At 45.1% G+C, this 15,416-nt stretch overlaps 1 protein-coding gene across 1 annotated transcript in view; it reads right to left on the bottom strand.

Annotated features, from left to right (window-relative positions):
• Positions 1-5,047: 5,047 nt before the first annotated feature.
• The window catches only part of Scp2 (sterol carrier protein 2), an 89,748-nt gene continuing 79,379 nt past the window's right edge, over positions 5,048-15,416 (bottom strand). Inside the window, exons 15-16 of the mRNA XM_036179096.1 lie at positions 9,005-9,084; positions 5,048-6,059 (exon numbers count right to left, since the gene is read on the bottom strand). Coding sequence (XP_036034989.1) covers positions 5,964-6,059; positions 9,005-9,084 — 176 coding nt within the window. The 3' untranslated portion in view covers positions 5,048-5,963. The remainder of the gene's footprint in view (positions 6,060-9,004; positions 9,085-15,416) is intronic.

The following is a 15,416-nucleotide window of genomic DNA, read 5'->3' on the forward strand; positions in this document are numbered from 1 at the left end:
GATTAAATTTTAATTATTTGTATGTGTGGGGTTTTTTTTTTGGGGGGGGATGGTATATGCACCTGAGTGCAGGTGCCCAAGAAAACTGGAGACACTGGATCTCCCTGGGGCTGGAATTATAGACAACTGAGATCCATTTGATGGTGTGGTGCTGGGAACTGAACTCAGTTCCTCTATAAGAGCAGCCCACTGTTGTGGGAATTTGATCCAGTTAGCCCATGGTATTGGAGTGACTAGCCCTATGGGCGTGGTCTTCTGTGTATGTGACCTGAGAAGCACTGGGGATGACCCCAGTCTTCTCTTGGACATGGAAGGTTTCCTGACGCCACAGCTCGATGACCAGGTGCGGAGCTTTTGCCATCCTTCCCTGCTGGACGAAGAGGTAGCAGTGCTGCTTCATTCTGTATTTGTGAATGTATTATTTCCGTTTCATCCTTAATAAAGGGTGAGCCCAGGCTTCTGTGGATTCTCACTTTAGCCCACAACCTTAACCACTGAACCATCTCTCCAGCCCAATTTTTTTATTATTATTATTATTATTATTATTATTATTATTATTATTATTATTGGTGTGATCAAACCCAGGGCCTCGCAAATACCAGGAAAGCATTCTACCACCAGGCTATGTCCCAGTCTCTTTGCCTGCACTTTAAACAAACAGCACAGTATAATCAATTGCCCCTAGGTCATTGTCCCTAATGAATGTTATGGCCATAAGTGCAGCAACTATGGGTCAGACATTTGCCATGTCTACATACTGAAGATGGTAACATGAACACTGGCTGTAAAGACTCAAAAGAACTGACTTATATGACCTCCACTGTGGGCAGTAAGTTTTGGATTTTCTTTCCTTTCTTTCTTTCTCTTTCTTTTTTTAATAGTTCTTCAAGAAGTCTGGCTAAAATCCCATACCAGATAAAACATCCAGCCAGGTGGAATCAGACCCCGCACTTCTCAAGGGCCAGAAATCTAGCCCAGTATCCTCTGCTCTTACCAGGAATTAAAGAGCTGTCTGTTGCAGTGGTCTCCAGACACATCTAAGATTGGACCATTCCACAAGATTTTGTAACTTTCTATTGAGAAAAACTCTAAAACTTGGCCAGACTTGGCTGTGGTTCCTGATAGCCCATAAATCTTTCAGGCCCCTCTCCGGCTGTCTAGTACAAATCCCTAATTCTTACCAGTGTGGGTCCGACCCATGGAGTACATGGAGGCACAGCCTGGCTGTTCCTTCTCTGGTCAACAATATCCGTGGACGTTGTCGTGTTCAGAAAGCAGCTGTTGCATAGGTCAACTATAACTGCAACATTTGGCAAAATCTAAGCCTCTGAATGTCACACTAAATAATTCTCTATCTGTTCATTTAGTTACTGTTTAGTTACAGAGGCAATTACATTTTAATGGTTCCTAGTTAGGCTTGATGAGGCACGCCTTTAATCCCAGCACTTGGCAGGCAAAGGCAGGTGGATCTTTGTGAGTTTAAAGCTAGCCTGGTCTACATAGAGAGACCCTATCTTAAAAAGATGGTTCTAAAGGAAAATGTAAGAATACATATGGTCAATAAAAGCAAACTGCTCTCACTCCTAAACTAAACTGGTTATTTGAACTCAGAATTCTCAGAATATCCCAAACCAGTAATTTCTTCATATAAAGAAACCTTTCTCAACCTTAGAATGATCTAGTGAGTACTAATGTGCACTTGACATTTTACTGCTAGCCTCACATACCTAGGGCAGGTACAATCACTTCAAGATTTATTATCTGTATGGGTGTGTCACGTGTGTATGGGTAGCCAAGGAGGCCAGAAGGCAGCACTGGATCCCCAGGAACTAGAAGCCACCCAACATGGATGCTGGGTCCAAACGTGGGTCCCTCAGTAGAGCAGCAAGTGCTTTTAAATCCAACTTAAAAAAAAGTGTGTGTGTGTGTGTGTGTGTGTGTGTGTGTGTGTGTGTATGTGTGTTGCTTACATGTACGTATATGAACCACGTGTGTCTGGTGCCTGCAGAGGTCAGGAGGGTGTTGGATCCCCTAGAACTGGAGTTAAGGATAGTTCTGAGCCACTGTGTGGGTGTTGGGAACTGAATCCAGGTCCTCTGCAAGAGCATTGAGTACTCTTAACAGCTGAGCCAGCTCTCCAGCCCCTCAATTTTTTCTAAAAAAGATGTATTATTGTTTTTATTTGTACATATATATCTATGTGAGTGAATGCCACATGTGTGCACGTACCCTAAGAGGTCAGAAGGGAGTGTCAGGTCCTCTGGAGCTGGAGCTACAGGCAGGTGCCAGGTGCTGGAGCCCAGGTGCTGGGATCGGAGCTCGGATACTCTGCAAGAACAGCCGGTGATCTCACTATTCTACCTCTTCTCCCTTATTACCGAAGGTCAAACTGGATCTTCATTTCCTATTAACTCAAGGTCATAAAGCTGTTAACTGCCAGTGAGAACCAAACCACACACCTGACAGACCCCCAAGTTTCTCACAATACCCGGCTCCTCTAAATGTCTCGTTGTCTACAAGTCTCAGAGGAGAGCACCGTTCCTGTTTTATTCCCTTAAGGTGACACACAGAGAGAAAAACAGAACACTTATGGAACTACCTTTTACAAAGTATTTCACATTCTAAAGAGAGCTCTTAAACTGGATGTGGTGGTGCATATCTGTTCGTAATCCCAGCACCTGGGCTGTGGAGGCAGAAAACAGGAGTTCGAGGTCATCCTCAGCTACACAATGGGTTAGGGCTAGCCTGGACTACAGGAGACTGTTTCAAACAAATAAACACTTTAATTATTACTGTCTAATCTTCATCTCTTCAAGAAATAGTTATTGGGGCTGGAGAGGTGGTCCAGTGGTTAAGAACTTGTACTGCTCCAGCAGAGGACCTGGGTTCAGTTCCCAGCACCCACATCCAGTGTGGGGCGTTTCCCCACCAACCCCACAGCTCCCCAGTTTTCTTGAGTGTGAGCAGCAGGAAATATTAGGTAGAAGGATTTATAATGCGAAGATAAACAGATAGAAAATAAAGGATAGCCTCAAGAGGGCCTGGAACCTTTTCCAACAGGCCCCCTACTGTCTCTGCCCCAGGGTATTTATAGAGACGCCAAGGGGTGGAGCAAAAGACCTCCTCCCCCAGCACAGCCAAGTGCAGACCATTTCAGACACCTGCACTCAGGCCCGCACTCTATGCGGACCTGCTGGGTAAAGCCACCAGTAACCCGAAAACGGGCTCTCACAATCCAATGGCTCACAACTGCTTGTAACTCTGGTTTAAAGTTTTGTTTGTTTGTTTGTTTTGTTTTGTTTTTTAATTGGCCATAAAACAAATTGCTATTGGCTTACCTCTAATGGATAATATTGACACTAGAGATGAGTTTCTAGAATATTCAAGATATTTACAGTCTAAGGGACCTGGTTTCTTCTTTGTAAAGAAAGAAACTGAAAGCCAATATAACTTGAATGCCTTATGCTAACTTGGCTTACAGGAGGCAGAGACTTCCTGGTCAGGTACCAGTCAGTGTCTCAGCCCGGAGGCCTCTCTGCCTCCAGGCTCCGCCTACCCAGACTTTCCATTATTCCTCTGCTTATCCGATGCAGATGGTAGGAATCTATGTGAAGTCATCTGGAGCAAACAGCGAGGCTAATAATTAATGCATCGACAGCCCTGGGGCTGCCACTTTTACCCCCAAAAGCACTAATAAACTGATCTTTCTTACTACTTAATTCAGGATTCTGTTTTTAGTTGAAAGACTTAGGAGATTCCAAATTTTTTCAAAGATCAGGACAAGTCAGGCTAAGGAAGAGTTCCTAATGTTTGCTTTCATCATTAGTGTAGCAGATGGTCCATTTTAAGACTAATTCTGTGACCAGGTTTCCACCCTCAGACTTGCCCTTCTGTTGAAACTGTTGGTAAGTTATCTCCCTCCCTCCCTTCCCCTTCTTTCCTTTCCTTCCTTTCTTCCATTCATTCAATCAATGACAGTCAAGACTGGGGAGGGGACATCACATTAGATGCACGAGGAGATTTTGCCCCTAACGAGCTCTCTGATGAGAGACAGGAACACAACACTATGTGAAGCGATTAGTTCCCTTTTGTGACTCATGGGGGCAACTTCCTGAAAGGATGAAATCTGAGTTTTCAAAGTGTGTATGGGAACAGGGTCTGAGTGACCAAGGGTGACAGAGAACAGCATAAGCAACCTCACCTGGGTTGGACTTCAGTATATCAAATAATGTGCCTGCTCATTCTTGGGAACCAAGCGTACTACTTCCCAAGAGAATTCTCATCTTATGTCACTGAATTTAACAAAACCAATTTCAGTCTAGCCTTCATCCCTATTGTGCCATTGAACCAATTTTATTTTGGTCATCAATGATCGCCATGTTGCCAAATTCTGTCAGACATCAAACTACTGGACCTCACTGACCCTTCCCAATTTTGGCTGTGCTCTCTTCTGGAATTCTCCATCTACCCCTCTGACTTCTGTTTAACTTGACTTCTGGTTTACCCAAGGGTAACCCAAACCCTAATCCCCAACTCCACACAATACCACCCACTCCTGCGACTTTAAACTCCACCCTTTTGTGCACAGGATCCTAATGTGCTCCGAATAACTCGGCTGACCTCAATTTGTCTGCTCAACACCTTCCCAAATATTTCTACCTGGTATTCGGCTGACCTCAACTTGTCTGCTCAACACCTTCCCAAATATTTCTACCTGGTATTTCTTGGGCTCCCCAGACTCAAGTTCCAAAGATAAGTGTTTCAAACACTCCTGTTTCAGGTTTCGCTGTGGTCCAGCTAGGGTCCGCCCTGGGAGTAGCTAGTCACCGGCAGTTCATCTCACCTCGGTATCTAGTTGCCAGGTTGTTAGCTCTACCTACTCTCTACATCTGTCTCCATGACTGACCGACGCCCCAGTCAAGAACTAGCAACTGTGTTAGAGCCACTGGGAGATCATGTCCATGTCACACTGGAATTCTAAGGCCCCAACATTTTCTTTGCTCCATAGACTAGAGAGCCCCGGGGAAAAAAGAACATACACAATAAAAACGGAGATAGGAAGAGCTATTTTAATTTTCTTTTTAAATCTTCCAAAAGCATTATTTTTATCCAAACCTAAGTTATAACAAAGAACATTAGAATCAGAAAAACTAGGAAGAAAGAGAGATGTAGACAATCAAATGTGTGAAAATTGTGAGACTCAGTTTATCAACTTATTAATAGGAAGTTAGAATTTGAAACCTGTCCCTCTGGAAGAAACTTTATTCTAGTATCTTTAGCAATGGCATCCAATGGCTCTAGTACCCTGATTTTTCAAAGGATGCCCATTTAAAAAAATATTTTAAAAACAGTTCTGTTCAGCTGTGAATTCCCTCCTAAGCTCTGACCATAATTCTTGTATTTTACTTGGGAAGAAAAGAACTGTTTCTGGTGGCATGAGATACACATTTTCAAAGTTTTCCTTTCTTTTTAAACTTAGTACAGAATTTTATTTTAAGAACTATTAATGAGAACTTGATGCAGGTAATTAAGGGTGAGACACTAACTCCTGGTAACTATGGAAGTCTGTTTCTTCTCCAGTCCCCCAAGGGGAACTCTCACACCACGCGTTCCGCACAATGATCCTTAAATATACTTCCAAGCAAAACAAAAGCTTTGTTTACAGTCTTTAGATTTACTGTGCTGAATTTTATTCTGAAACGGAATTTACCCCAAACCATCATTGACACAGTAGCTCTGTCATGCACAGTTGTACTCAAGTTCTCAAAGCAGTAGCAGCAGCAGTAGTCTGGGAGGCCCTATTCGCCCCCAGCTCAGGAAAAACTCGATTGGCCACACCCACTTAGCAACAAATCTACCTCATGCTATCCAGGAAGTGTCAGTCTAAGCCCTGACAATGAGGCGTGGATATCTACATATCTACACATCTCATCGTGTGCTCTGAGGTTGCCAGAGGGAGCTCTTCACAGCTTGGCTTTGCCAGGCTGAAGCTGAAGGTTCTGCAATTTCATCGCCAGACCCATGTTACCAGCAATTTTCAGTTTACCTTGAAAGAAGGCCTGTGAGTAATAAAAAATACAATTTATTAGTTGGTGGGTTTTGTTCAGCATTTGCTAGTGTTTCTAGATGATTCAGACCTGAGATCATCTATCAGGTCCTTAACTTTCTGCAAAATACAAACCTTAGCTTCCTGGGACAGATTTAGAACAAGATCCCTTGAAAGGAAGAACTCCCAACAGCCATGCTTTATGTAAATGGAAAGGGATTAGCAAATTCCCTTTTCTTAAAAGTTGGGGTTCTCTACCTCAAATGTAGGCAAAACAGATCAACACTAGATGAATTTGCTTTAAAATATTACTGGGCTTAAAACATGAAATGAAAATTTCAACAGGTTGCTTGGAGAGAAAGCACACTCAAGCCCATTTGGAAAGTCCTGGGATTCAGTGGATGGTTGAAACTCCACCATTAGCTCTGCTCTGCTCAACCTTCCCCAAAGGACTGGTTCCTGCAAAGGACAGCCCATGCTCACGAGGTATTTCTGTTCCTCTGGCTCAGTGAGAAGCCTAAGCCACTCTGAAGGGCAGAGCCACAAACTGTTCCATTTAACAAGGCTGGGGATTAGATCATATGACATTTGCTAAATTTACTGTGTAACAAAATCCTAGGGAGACTCAGAAGTAGCAAAATGAGGAACATACATGATTTCTGCTATGACTTTAGTGTTTTAACTCAGTCTTTGAAATAATTAAGAGCTGTCTGAGAAAGATTTCTAGGAGTCTCAGAAGCAAGCAGCGTAGCTGGGTTTTCCACACCCTGGTAGAGATCATCAACACTCCGACTCCCCCAGTGGGGACAAACTAAATATTTCCTTTTTATATGGCACAACTCCTTCTGTCTGATGACTAAAAGGTCAGGTGTCTCAGAACACAATATATTTAACATATGTTATTTAAAAATACAAACCAGCTGTACAACTGAAATGCACCACCTTCTCCTTTTAAAGCTACAGGAGAAAATAACGGAGAAAGCATGAGCGTCCTCCACGAGAATCCAAGCCTGAGGACCATGTTAATCTGGTCCCTAGGTATTCTTTGTGCTTCTCTGTTGGCCAGATCACTGCTTTGTTTCAACTACAGCCAAACACTGGAATTAGAATTTCCACTGCACTTAATGATTCCCAGTCAAATCCTCTACCAAGCATCAGGAAAGGCCATTAGCACATTAACAGAAAGGTCTGCTGCTTGAATCTTCAGGCCCTCTGGGTGTTAACAGGTGCTGAAGGGAAGTAAGCTGATACCATGCCCCTCAAACGCTTGTTCCTAGCTAAACTATAGGAGAGCAAGGATGTCTGAAGGGCGAGCCTCTGCCAGAGCTGTGTGGAGTGCAGAATGGGCGCAGCAGCTGGGAAGGGGATGACAGCCGGCTCCTGCGCTGGTGGCCTCTGTCCCATCCAGGTTTCTGGAGTGGACTGTGGGTGGTGATGTCAGCACCGGGGTTTGTGTCGCACTGAAGTGTCATAGATGCACACTGCTCAGTCATGGCATTGCTGAGACATGCTTAGTTGCTAAGAAAACCCATTTAAAAAGGAATAGGAGCGGGAGCCAGATTCAGTTTTGTCCAATCATCAGTTGCCTGGGAATACCAGAAACAAGATCTGAAGCAGCTAAGCCAACAACAAAAAGTGACGTTAGAATGGAGGGAAGGTCTTGGGCTTCTTTTCTGCTAATGGAAGGCTTGCTCTATCTAGTCCTCTTAGACCCTATTGATAAAGAAGGTTCCTTGACAACTCTGGAACCAGGGAGAACCATATGAGCCATGTGTACATTTCAGATAACTACACTTTTTAATCTAACAACTGTTTATAGCAACCTAAAACCATCAGGCACTGTACTGTTGTAGAAACCCCAAGGACACATGATTTGTTTGGTCTTCAGTGGCACTCAAGACCTAACGGGGATGAGACAGACGCATAGGACTCAGCTCAGCCAGAAGAGGAACTGTACTCAACAACTCAGTCAGTCCTGGAGGAACTGATTCGAAAAGGCAAGTCTGTCAGGGAAGCGGAGTTTAGGCAAAAAGATCTTGGGCCCCAAGAGGAACACAGAAGGCCCTCTGTACATTCACCACCCCTCTTGTTCCCTCCATGTGTCCCTTTCTACCGAGCCTCGCTAACTCTGTATGTGAAGCCTTTCCTGAGGCTGTTCCTTCCTTCATGTGGGCTGACCACAGACAGGAACGGTACCTTGGGCCTTCCCATGGATCTTAGCAGCTGTGCTTGGTGTGTGTGTGTACGTGCGTGCGTGCGTGTGTGTGTGTGTGTGTGTGTGTGTGTGTGTGTACGTGCGTGCGTGTGTGTGTGTGTGTGTGTGTACGTGCGTGCGTGTGTGTGTGTGTGTGTACGTGCGTGTGTGTACATGCGTGTGTGTGTGTACGTGCGTGTGTGTGTACGTGCGTGTGTGTGTGTGTGTGTACGTGCGTGTGTGTACGTGCGTGTGTGTACGTGCGTGTGTGTGTACGTGCATGCTTGTGTGTGTGCGTGTGTGTGTGTACGTGCATGCTTGTGTGTGTGCGTGTGTGTGTGTGTGCGTGTGTGTGTACGTGCGTGTGTGTGTACGTGCGTGTGTGTGTGTACGTGCGTGTGTGTGTGTGTACGTGCGTGTGTGTGTGTGTATGCGTGTGTGTGTGTGTGTGTGTATGCGTGCGTGCGTGTTGTGTGTCTTCTGCAGTTGCTCTCCACCTTATTTTCCGAGACAGCTCTCATTGTGAGCTCCAAGGATTCATGTGCCTCTGCCTCCCCACACTGAGATGACAGACGTGTATACACTATGCCCAGCTTCTTTCCGTGAGTGCTGGCCATCCAAACTCAGGTTCTCATGTTTGTGCGGCACGCACTTCATAGAAATCTGTTTCTTAGCACACTAAGTACAGGGACTACCTCAGGTCACCTGGCACTTCTAACACACAGGATGGTATTGTTCACACACGTCTGTGACATCGTACTTACCGACTGAGGATTCATTTTCCCAGTCATCAAAGCCAGCAAGTCCGAGTCAGCCATGGTGATGGTGCAGTCAGCCTTCTTATCTACAGCAGACACACACAAGAGAAAAGAAGAGAAGAAAGCGTTCAGGACATGGCACTTGGAGACCACTCCGTGCACGAGAATCACAGCTGGAGCAGAGAGGACACCGGCACTCAGGGACCCTTCTGCGGCAGTCTGGTAAGATGGGGTAACCCTGATGTTCAGTAACAGGAATGAGTTAAGAAAGCATGGTACGTTCTTATACTGGAACACAAGGCGGCCAGGGTCTGGACGGCGAAGGTGTTGTATTTGTGGCAACAGTGACAAAGTAAACCCCAACTATGATCCCATTTTGCTTAAAAATAGTATTCAACGATAGAAATGAAAGAAAAACAACTGTCATCTTAGACACAGACAGGTTATGGTTACTGTGGTTGACAGACGCAGGGTGGCCTTCATGACCCCTGCCTACCTTTGCATAATCCCCTTAGGCCAGTGTGAGCAGGACCTGTGCCTTGCTTCAGCCAAAAGGTGGTGCTGGAACGGAATCCCCGGGATCTAATCTAGTGAGTGCCCATCTTGCTGGCAAACTCACACTTGCACCCCTCCGGCTCTGACCTGCTGGCTGTACACATCAACTTCCCCGAGAGGCCACACTTTCCGGGGGACGGGGCCGAAGCTGTCATTCTCAGGGGAAACAACAACCTGGCTTAGCTTGGATGCCGAAGCCAATTAAGCCTCCAGGTGGGGCCCAGACCTGGCCAATAACTTGATGGCAGTTTTATGCAACCCTGTGCAAGAGAATCCAGCTAGGTTGTCATCAGCTCCTTAACCATTGGAAACATGAGGTGATAAAGAAATGTGTCCGTTCCCCCACTATATAGCCCAGGCTGACCCAAAACTGGAATTTACAAATACACACCACCAAGACATTGAAGTCATGATAATCTGCTTTGCAGCTAGAAAAATTAACATAATTACATAAATATGGGATTAATCAACATTTCTGGTAACAGATAAGACACTAAATATTGTAGGCTTTGAAGGTCACCAGGTGTCTATCACAATTCTATATAGTGCAAAAGCAGCCACAGGTAATATGCAAATGAGTAGCTGGGTCCAGTAAAGGGTGTCCTTTTTTTTTGTTTTTGTTGTTTTTGCATTTATTTATTCATTTAGGGTTTGTGTGTGTTCATATACATGTGCACACACTTATGCCCATGTATGACATAGTGTCATACATACATACATACAAGACAACTTGACGGAGTAGATTTTCTCCTACTGTGAGTTCCGGACTCAGGCCATCAGGCTTGGAGGCAAGCGCCTTTACCCACAGAGCCATGTCACCAGCTTCCCCAACAAAAACACTCAGAGCAGTGTCAGAGGGAGGGAAAGGTACCTACAACTCACAGATCTACCAACAATCTGTGTCTAGGACACTGCAAGAATTCCTACCACTCAAGCTGCGAGAAGTTAGGGGAGGGCTGGGGAATGGCTTGGGTACTGCGAAAGTATAAGGACCTGAGTTCGGATACCCAGCACCCACATCAAAGCTGGGTGCAGCCGGGCATCAGTGCACACCTTTAATCCCAGCACTCAGCAGGTGGAGGCAGGTGCACTTCTTCTGAGTTTGAGACTGGCCTGGTCTACAGAGCAAGTTCAAGGACAGCCAGGGCTACACAGAGAAACACTCTCAAAAAACCAAAACCCTGGGTATAACCTCAGCACTGGGGGGGGGGGGGTGAGGAAGGGAGGAGACCTGAAGGTCACTGGTGCTTGTGGGCCTCCAACCCTGCTCCAGGCTTAGGTTCAATGAGAGATTTTTGTCTCAGAGGAACAAGGCAAAGTGACAGATCAGGACGCCTGCTGTCCTATCTGGACCCCACATGTGTGCACTTGAACGTACACATACAAATGTGCAAGGCCGCTCTGGAACTCTCAAGGTAGACCAGGCTGGCCTTGAACTCACAGAGATCTACCTGCCTCTGTCTCCCAAATGCTGGGATTAAAGGTGTGCGCCAGCACGCCCCAGCCTAAAGAGGTTTTGTTTTGTTTGGTAGATTTTATTGACTATAAATTATAGCCTGATAGACATGACTTTAAAAAAACTGCCAGTTCCAAGTACTATAAAAAAAATATGAGGCAACTGAATATAAAACAGGCACTATAGCAAAATCCCGACTGTGACGCACTTTATGACCTAACACTCCAACCCCAAAGAAATGTCCGAGGATGTGATAAAATGTTCAGAACAGCTTTCTTCAGAAAGACCTAAATTGGAAACAAGGCAAGGCAGGCGCAACCTACAACAAGTAAATGTTGGGGTTTGGGCATGGTAAGGACGAGCCGTAGCTGCCTGCCATCATTTGACCGCATCCTACACTGCTGAACAGGAGACCAACGTACAAAGAAGCAACTACCGGATGATTCCATCGACGGCTCCTAAAATAAGTAACACTCAATCTGTGGTGACAGAATCTGGAACAAGGGTTCCTTTGGGGTGGATGGTATGAGGAGCGGCCTTAGGGAGGCTTCTGGAATGCTGGAATGCAGCAACATTCCGAAGCCTCCTGATCTGGGAGGTGTATTATTCTGCAAACATTTACCAAGAGAGTACTTCAGAGCTATGCCCTTTGCCACAGGCTAGACTTCAATAAAAGCTACCCAGGTGAAACAAAAAACAGGCAGTGGGCTAGACCTGGTCCGTAATTTTCCACTTCCTAGACTAGATGGTAGAGCCGCAGGGAGGAAACATCTACCCTCTTTTTATTTCTCCATCTTTCTCTAACCTTCTATACTAAGTATCCATTACTTAAATTGTGTCTTAGGGAGTATTTATTTTGGTATCACCAAGTATAATGATAGAAGAAGACTGGACAACAAAGATTAACATCTCATTGTTAAATTAGCCATAACCATGGGCAGCCAGAGGTTTCCAGCAGAACTGACAAGCTCTCCTTAGCAGTCAGTGTTTTAGGCAATCAGCCAGCGGAACAGGGAGCCAATAGTTGACTCCTCATCTTATAAGAGATTAGCTCGGGGCTGGGGATTTAGCTCCGTGGTAGAGTGCTTGCCTAGCAAGCCCAAGGCCCTGGGTTTGGTCCTCAGCTAAAAGAGAGAGATTAGCTGAAATAAAAGTTGACCTTATTCCCAAACCAAATCATCTTCTAACCCTCGATCTTTTACTTCTTACATTTATCTAAGACTTTATTATGTACTTGTATATATTTTCTATCTGTATTTGTACAAAGAATGACACTTCAAGGGGGCAGGATCCAACTCGGTTTGTTTATTATTATGTCCCCAAGTCCCCAGAAGAGGGTGTCGCAAATAGAGAGCAGACAATAAACTGTTCAGACAATCTGGACCCGAAGAAAAGAGACAGGGGCCAGGACTAGCAAACCTGTAACTCCAGCACCCAGAAGGCTAAGGCAGGAGACTGCCCAGACCGGATGGATGCTCTCATCATTGCTAGGCAGGCCAGGGTGACAGTGAGAACCAAAGCAGGCCTGGCTGGGATGCACAGTAATACCTGTCTCTAAAAGACCAGAGAGCTAGAGATGACTCAGAGGTTAAGAGTGTGTACTGCTCTCACAGAGGACCCACTTTCAGTTCCTAGCACCCAGGTCAGGGGGCTCAAGCTGTCTGTAACTCTAGCTCCAGGAGATCCACAATCCTCCTCAGGCACTGACATACACTGACACACACAGAGATACACACATGAACGTATACTTAAGAAGAAAAAAATTCAAAAAGAGAGAGAGAAGATGGTTTACCCGGCATGGTAGTGAACACCTTTAATCCTAGCACTTGGGAGGCAGAGGCAGACTGATCTCTGTGAGTTCGAAGCCAGCCTGGCCTACAGAGTGAGTTCCAGGCCAGCCGGAGCTTTTTTATACAGAGAAATCCTGTCTTTAAAACAAAAAACAAAAAACAAAAAAAACAAAACCCAAATGGGGAAAAATAAAGACAAACAAACAAACGAATAAACAAAACGAAGGTGCCTGACGTGGTGGTACACACCTTTAATCCCAGCACTTAGGAGGGCGAGGACAGCCTGGTCTACCTAATGAATTCTAGGAGAGCCAGGGTACATAGTGAGATTGTCTCAAAAAGAGGAGGGGGAGGGAAAGACAGGGTAAAGCATTAGAGAAGGCACACCCACATTACTAAATAACTAAAGCAAGATGGAGAGAAGCTTTCACATTGGGGACTGACATCCAATGGCCATTTCCACTATAGCTGCTAACAAAATTTTCTAATTATGAGGCAAAAGGTCTGAAACTTTAAAAATGAAGACAATTTACTGCCTAGAAAATCAAGTCCTACTGCAAATACCTAATATCAAAGAGTAGGTATATGGTGATATTTTATTTGTACTGAAATGTGATTTTATTGTATGTTAATAAATAAAGTTGCCTGGGGGTCAGAGCTAATAGCAAGCCATAGCAGAAGGTGGGTGGCGGCGGTGGCAGCGGCGGCGGCGCACACACCTTTAATCTGATCACATGACAGGCAGATCTCTGTGTGTTCAAGGATACAGCCAGCATGGAGACACACGTCTTTAATCTCACTTCCAACCATAGAAGACCTGGAGGTCTGTATAGACAGGCATTGACAAGGAGGTCATGTGGTTGGGTTTACAACCAATGAGAAGGCAGAACAGAAAGTCTATAAAAAAACAGAGACACAGGAAGTGGTCTCTTGCTGAGGGGAAGGACAGCAGTGGCAGTGAAGGGTAAGAAAGGGTTTTAAGTCTCAGCTCTCAGCTACTGCTCTGACCTCTTGGGCTTTTAACTCTGCATTTGGCTTTGTGTTTCTTATTTAATAAGGCTGTTACATCTACATAGGTAGGGGGTGGAGAGTGGGGGAGCTAACTGAGACAGCTGAACCTGATTCTGTCATTTCCAGTGACTTTGGGAAGTGACATCTGCTCTGCAGTGACTACTGAGATCTCATCATGCTGAGCATGGACAACTCTGTCTCCTCTGACCACGTTTACTGAGATCTCACCATGTTGAGCATGGACAACTCTGTTCTCTGACCACATCTACTGAGCTCTCGCCCTGCTGAGCAGGACAACTCTGATCTCTGACAACATCTACTGAGATCTCGCCATGCTGAGCAGGACAACTCTGTCTCCTCTGACTTTATAAAAACCTCATGCAGGTGAGAGAGATCAAATGACAGTGGCTGCATCTAAGAAGAATTAGCATTTAGCATATTGATCATGAAGTCTTACGATGCTAGGTGCTTTATGACCCTGTATCACATTTAATCCCCACAACAGCTCTTCTGACAGAAACTGCCCTCACCCATTTTCCAGAGAAGACAATTAGATGCAGAGAAGCAATGTACCTTCTTGCCTAAGAGACTTGCCAGGATCTGAATCCAGGCTTGAGAGCCTCCAAAGGTTCATCCTAACGTACCTGGGGACGGGAGGCCCAGAGACTTTCTGTACCCTGTTGTCCATGAAGGGTGAGAACTCAGTAACTTAGGGCAGAAGGAAAGAATGAAGAAATAACATGTCGCGTTAGAAATCAACTTCTGGGAGAGACGCTAAGGGAGTTGTTTCAAAGAAGTCAAGGGAGAGAAGGAACTCAGAGAGAAGGTAATAGAAGGCATCCAAGAAGTCAGAAAAGATGATGGAAAACACATCTATAAGTATTTAACATAATCATGTGTATACCACTACCACACTCTTAGAAAGCAGATGAACAAAATACGTGTATAAACCTTACATTTTAACAGTAACAAAACCCTCCTGACACTAACGTACACACCAGAGGAACTAGCAATTCTCCTCACGATGCCAGTTCAAACTAGGACATGTTACTGAGGCTTTAACATAGCTAGTATCTAACAAATGGGCATTTGTTGTGGATGTAAGGTGAACTGGCACTTTCCAGTGATGGCTTTTACAGGCTAAGCCCACATTTCAACATGACTCCGGGCTGCCAACAGGTGTCAGGTTTAGCAGCAATAACCCTGCCCCAGGTTACCCCCTTCAGGTCTGGAAAAAGAAGGCACCTGAAACAGAGAGAACAGATGGCAGGTGTCGTGTGGGAGCAAGGCCTTTCCGACATCATTCAGTAGCCTTCTATAAGCAAACTACCTTTCACGACCAAACAAGCAGCTAAACAGAACAGCACAGGAGAGCTTTCAAAGTGACTTAGAATTCTAAGTAACTATGAGCCTTTATTTATGTTTTAATTGCCACTACTGCTGGATATGGTGGCCCATGCCTTTAATCCTAGTGCTTGGGAGGCAGAGCCAGGTAGAGCTCTACCAAAGCCAATCTGGACTACACAGCAAGTTCCAGGCCAGCCAAGGGCACATAGTAAAAACCCCTCCACCCCTGCAAAAGCCATTACTGTATTCCCCAAAGCAC

This window comes from Onychomys torridus, chromosome 2, assembly GCF_903995425.1.
Source record: "Onychomys torridus chromosome 2, mOncTor1.1, whole genome shotgun sequence".
Taxonomy (NCBI): Eukaryota; Metazoa; Chordata; class Mammalia; order Rodentia; family Cricetidae; genus Onychomys; species Onychomys torridus.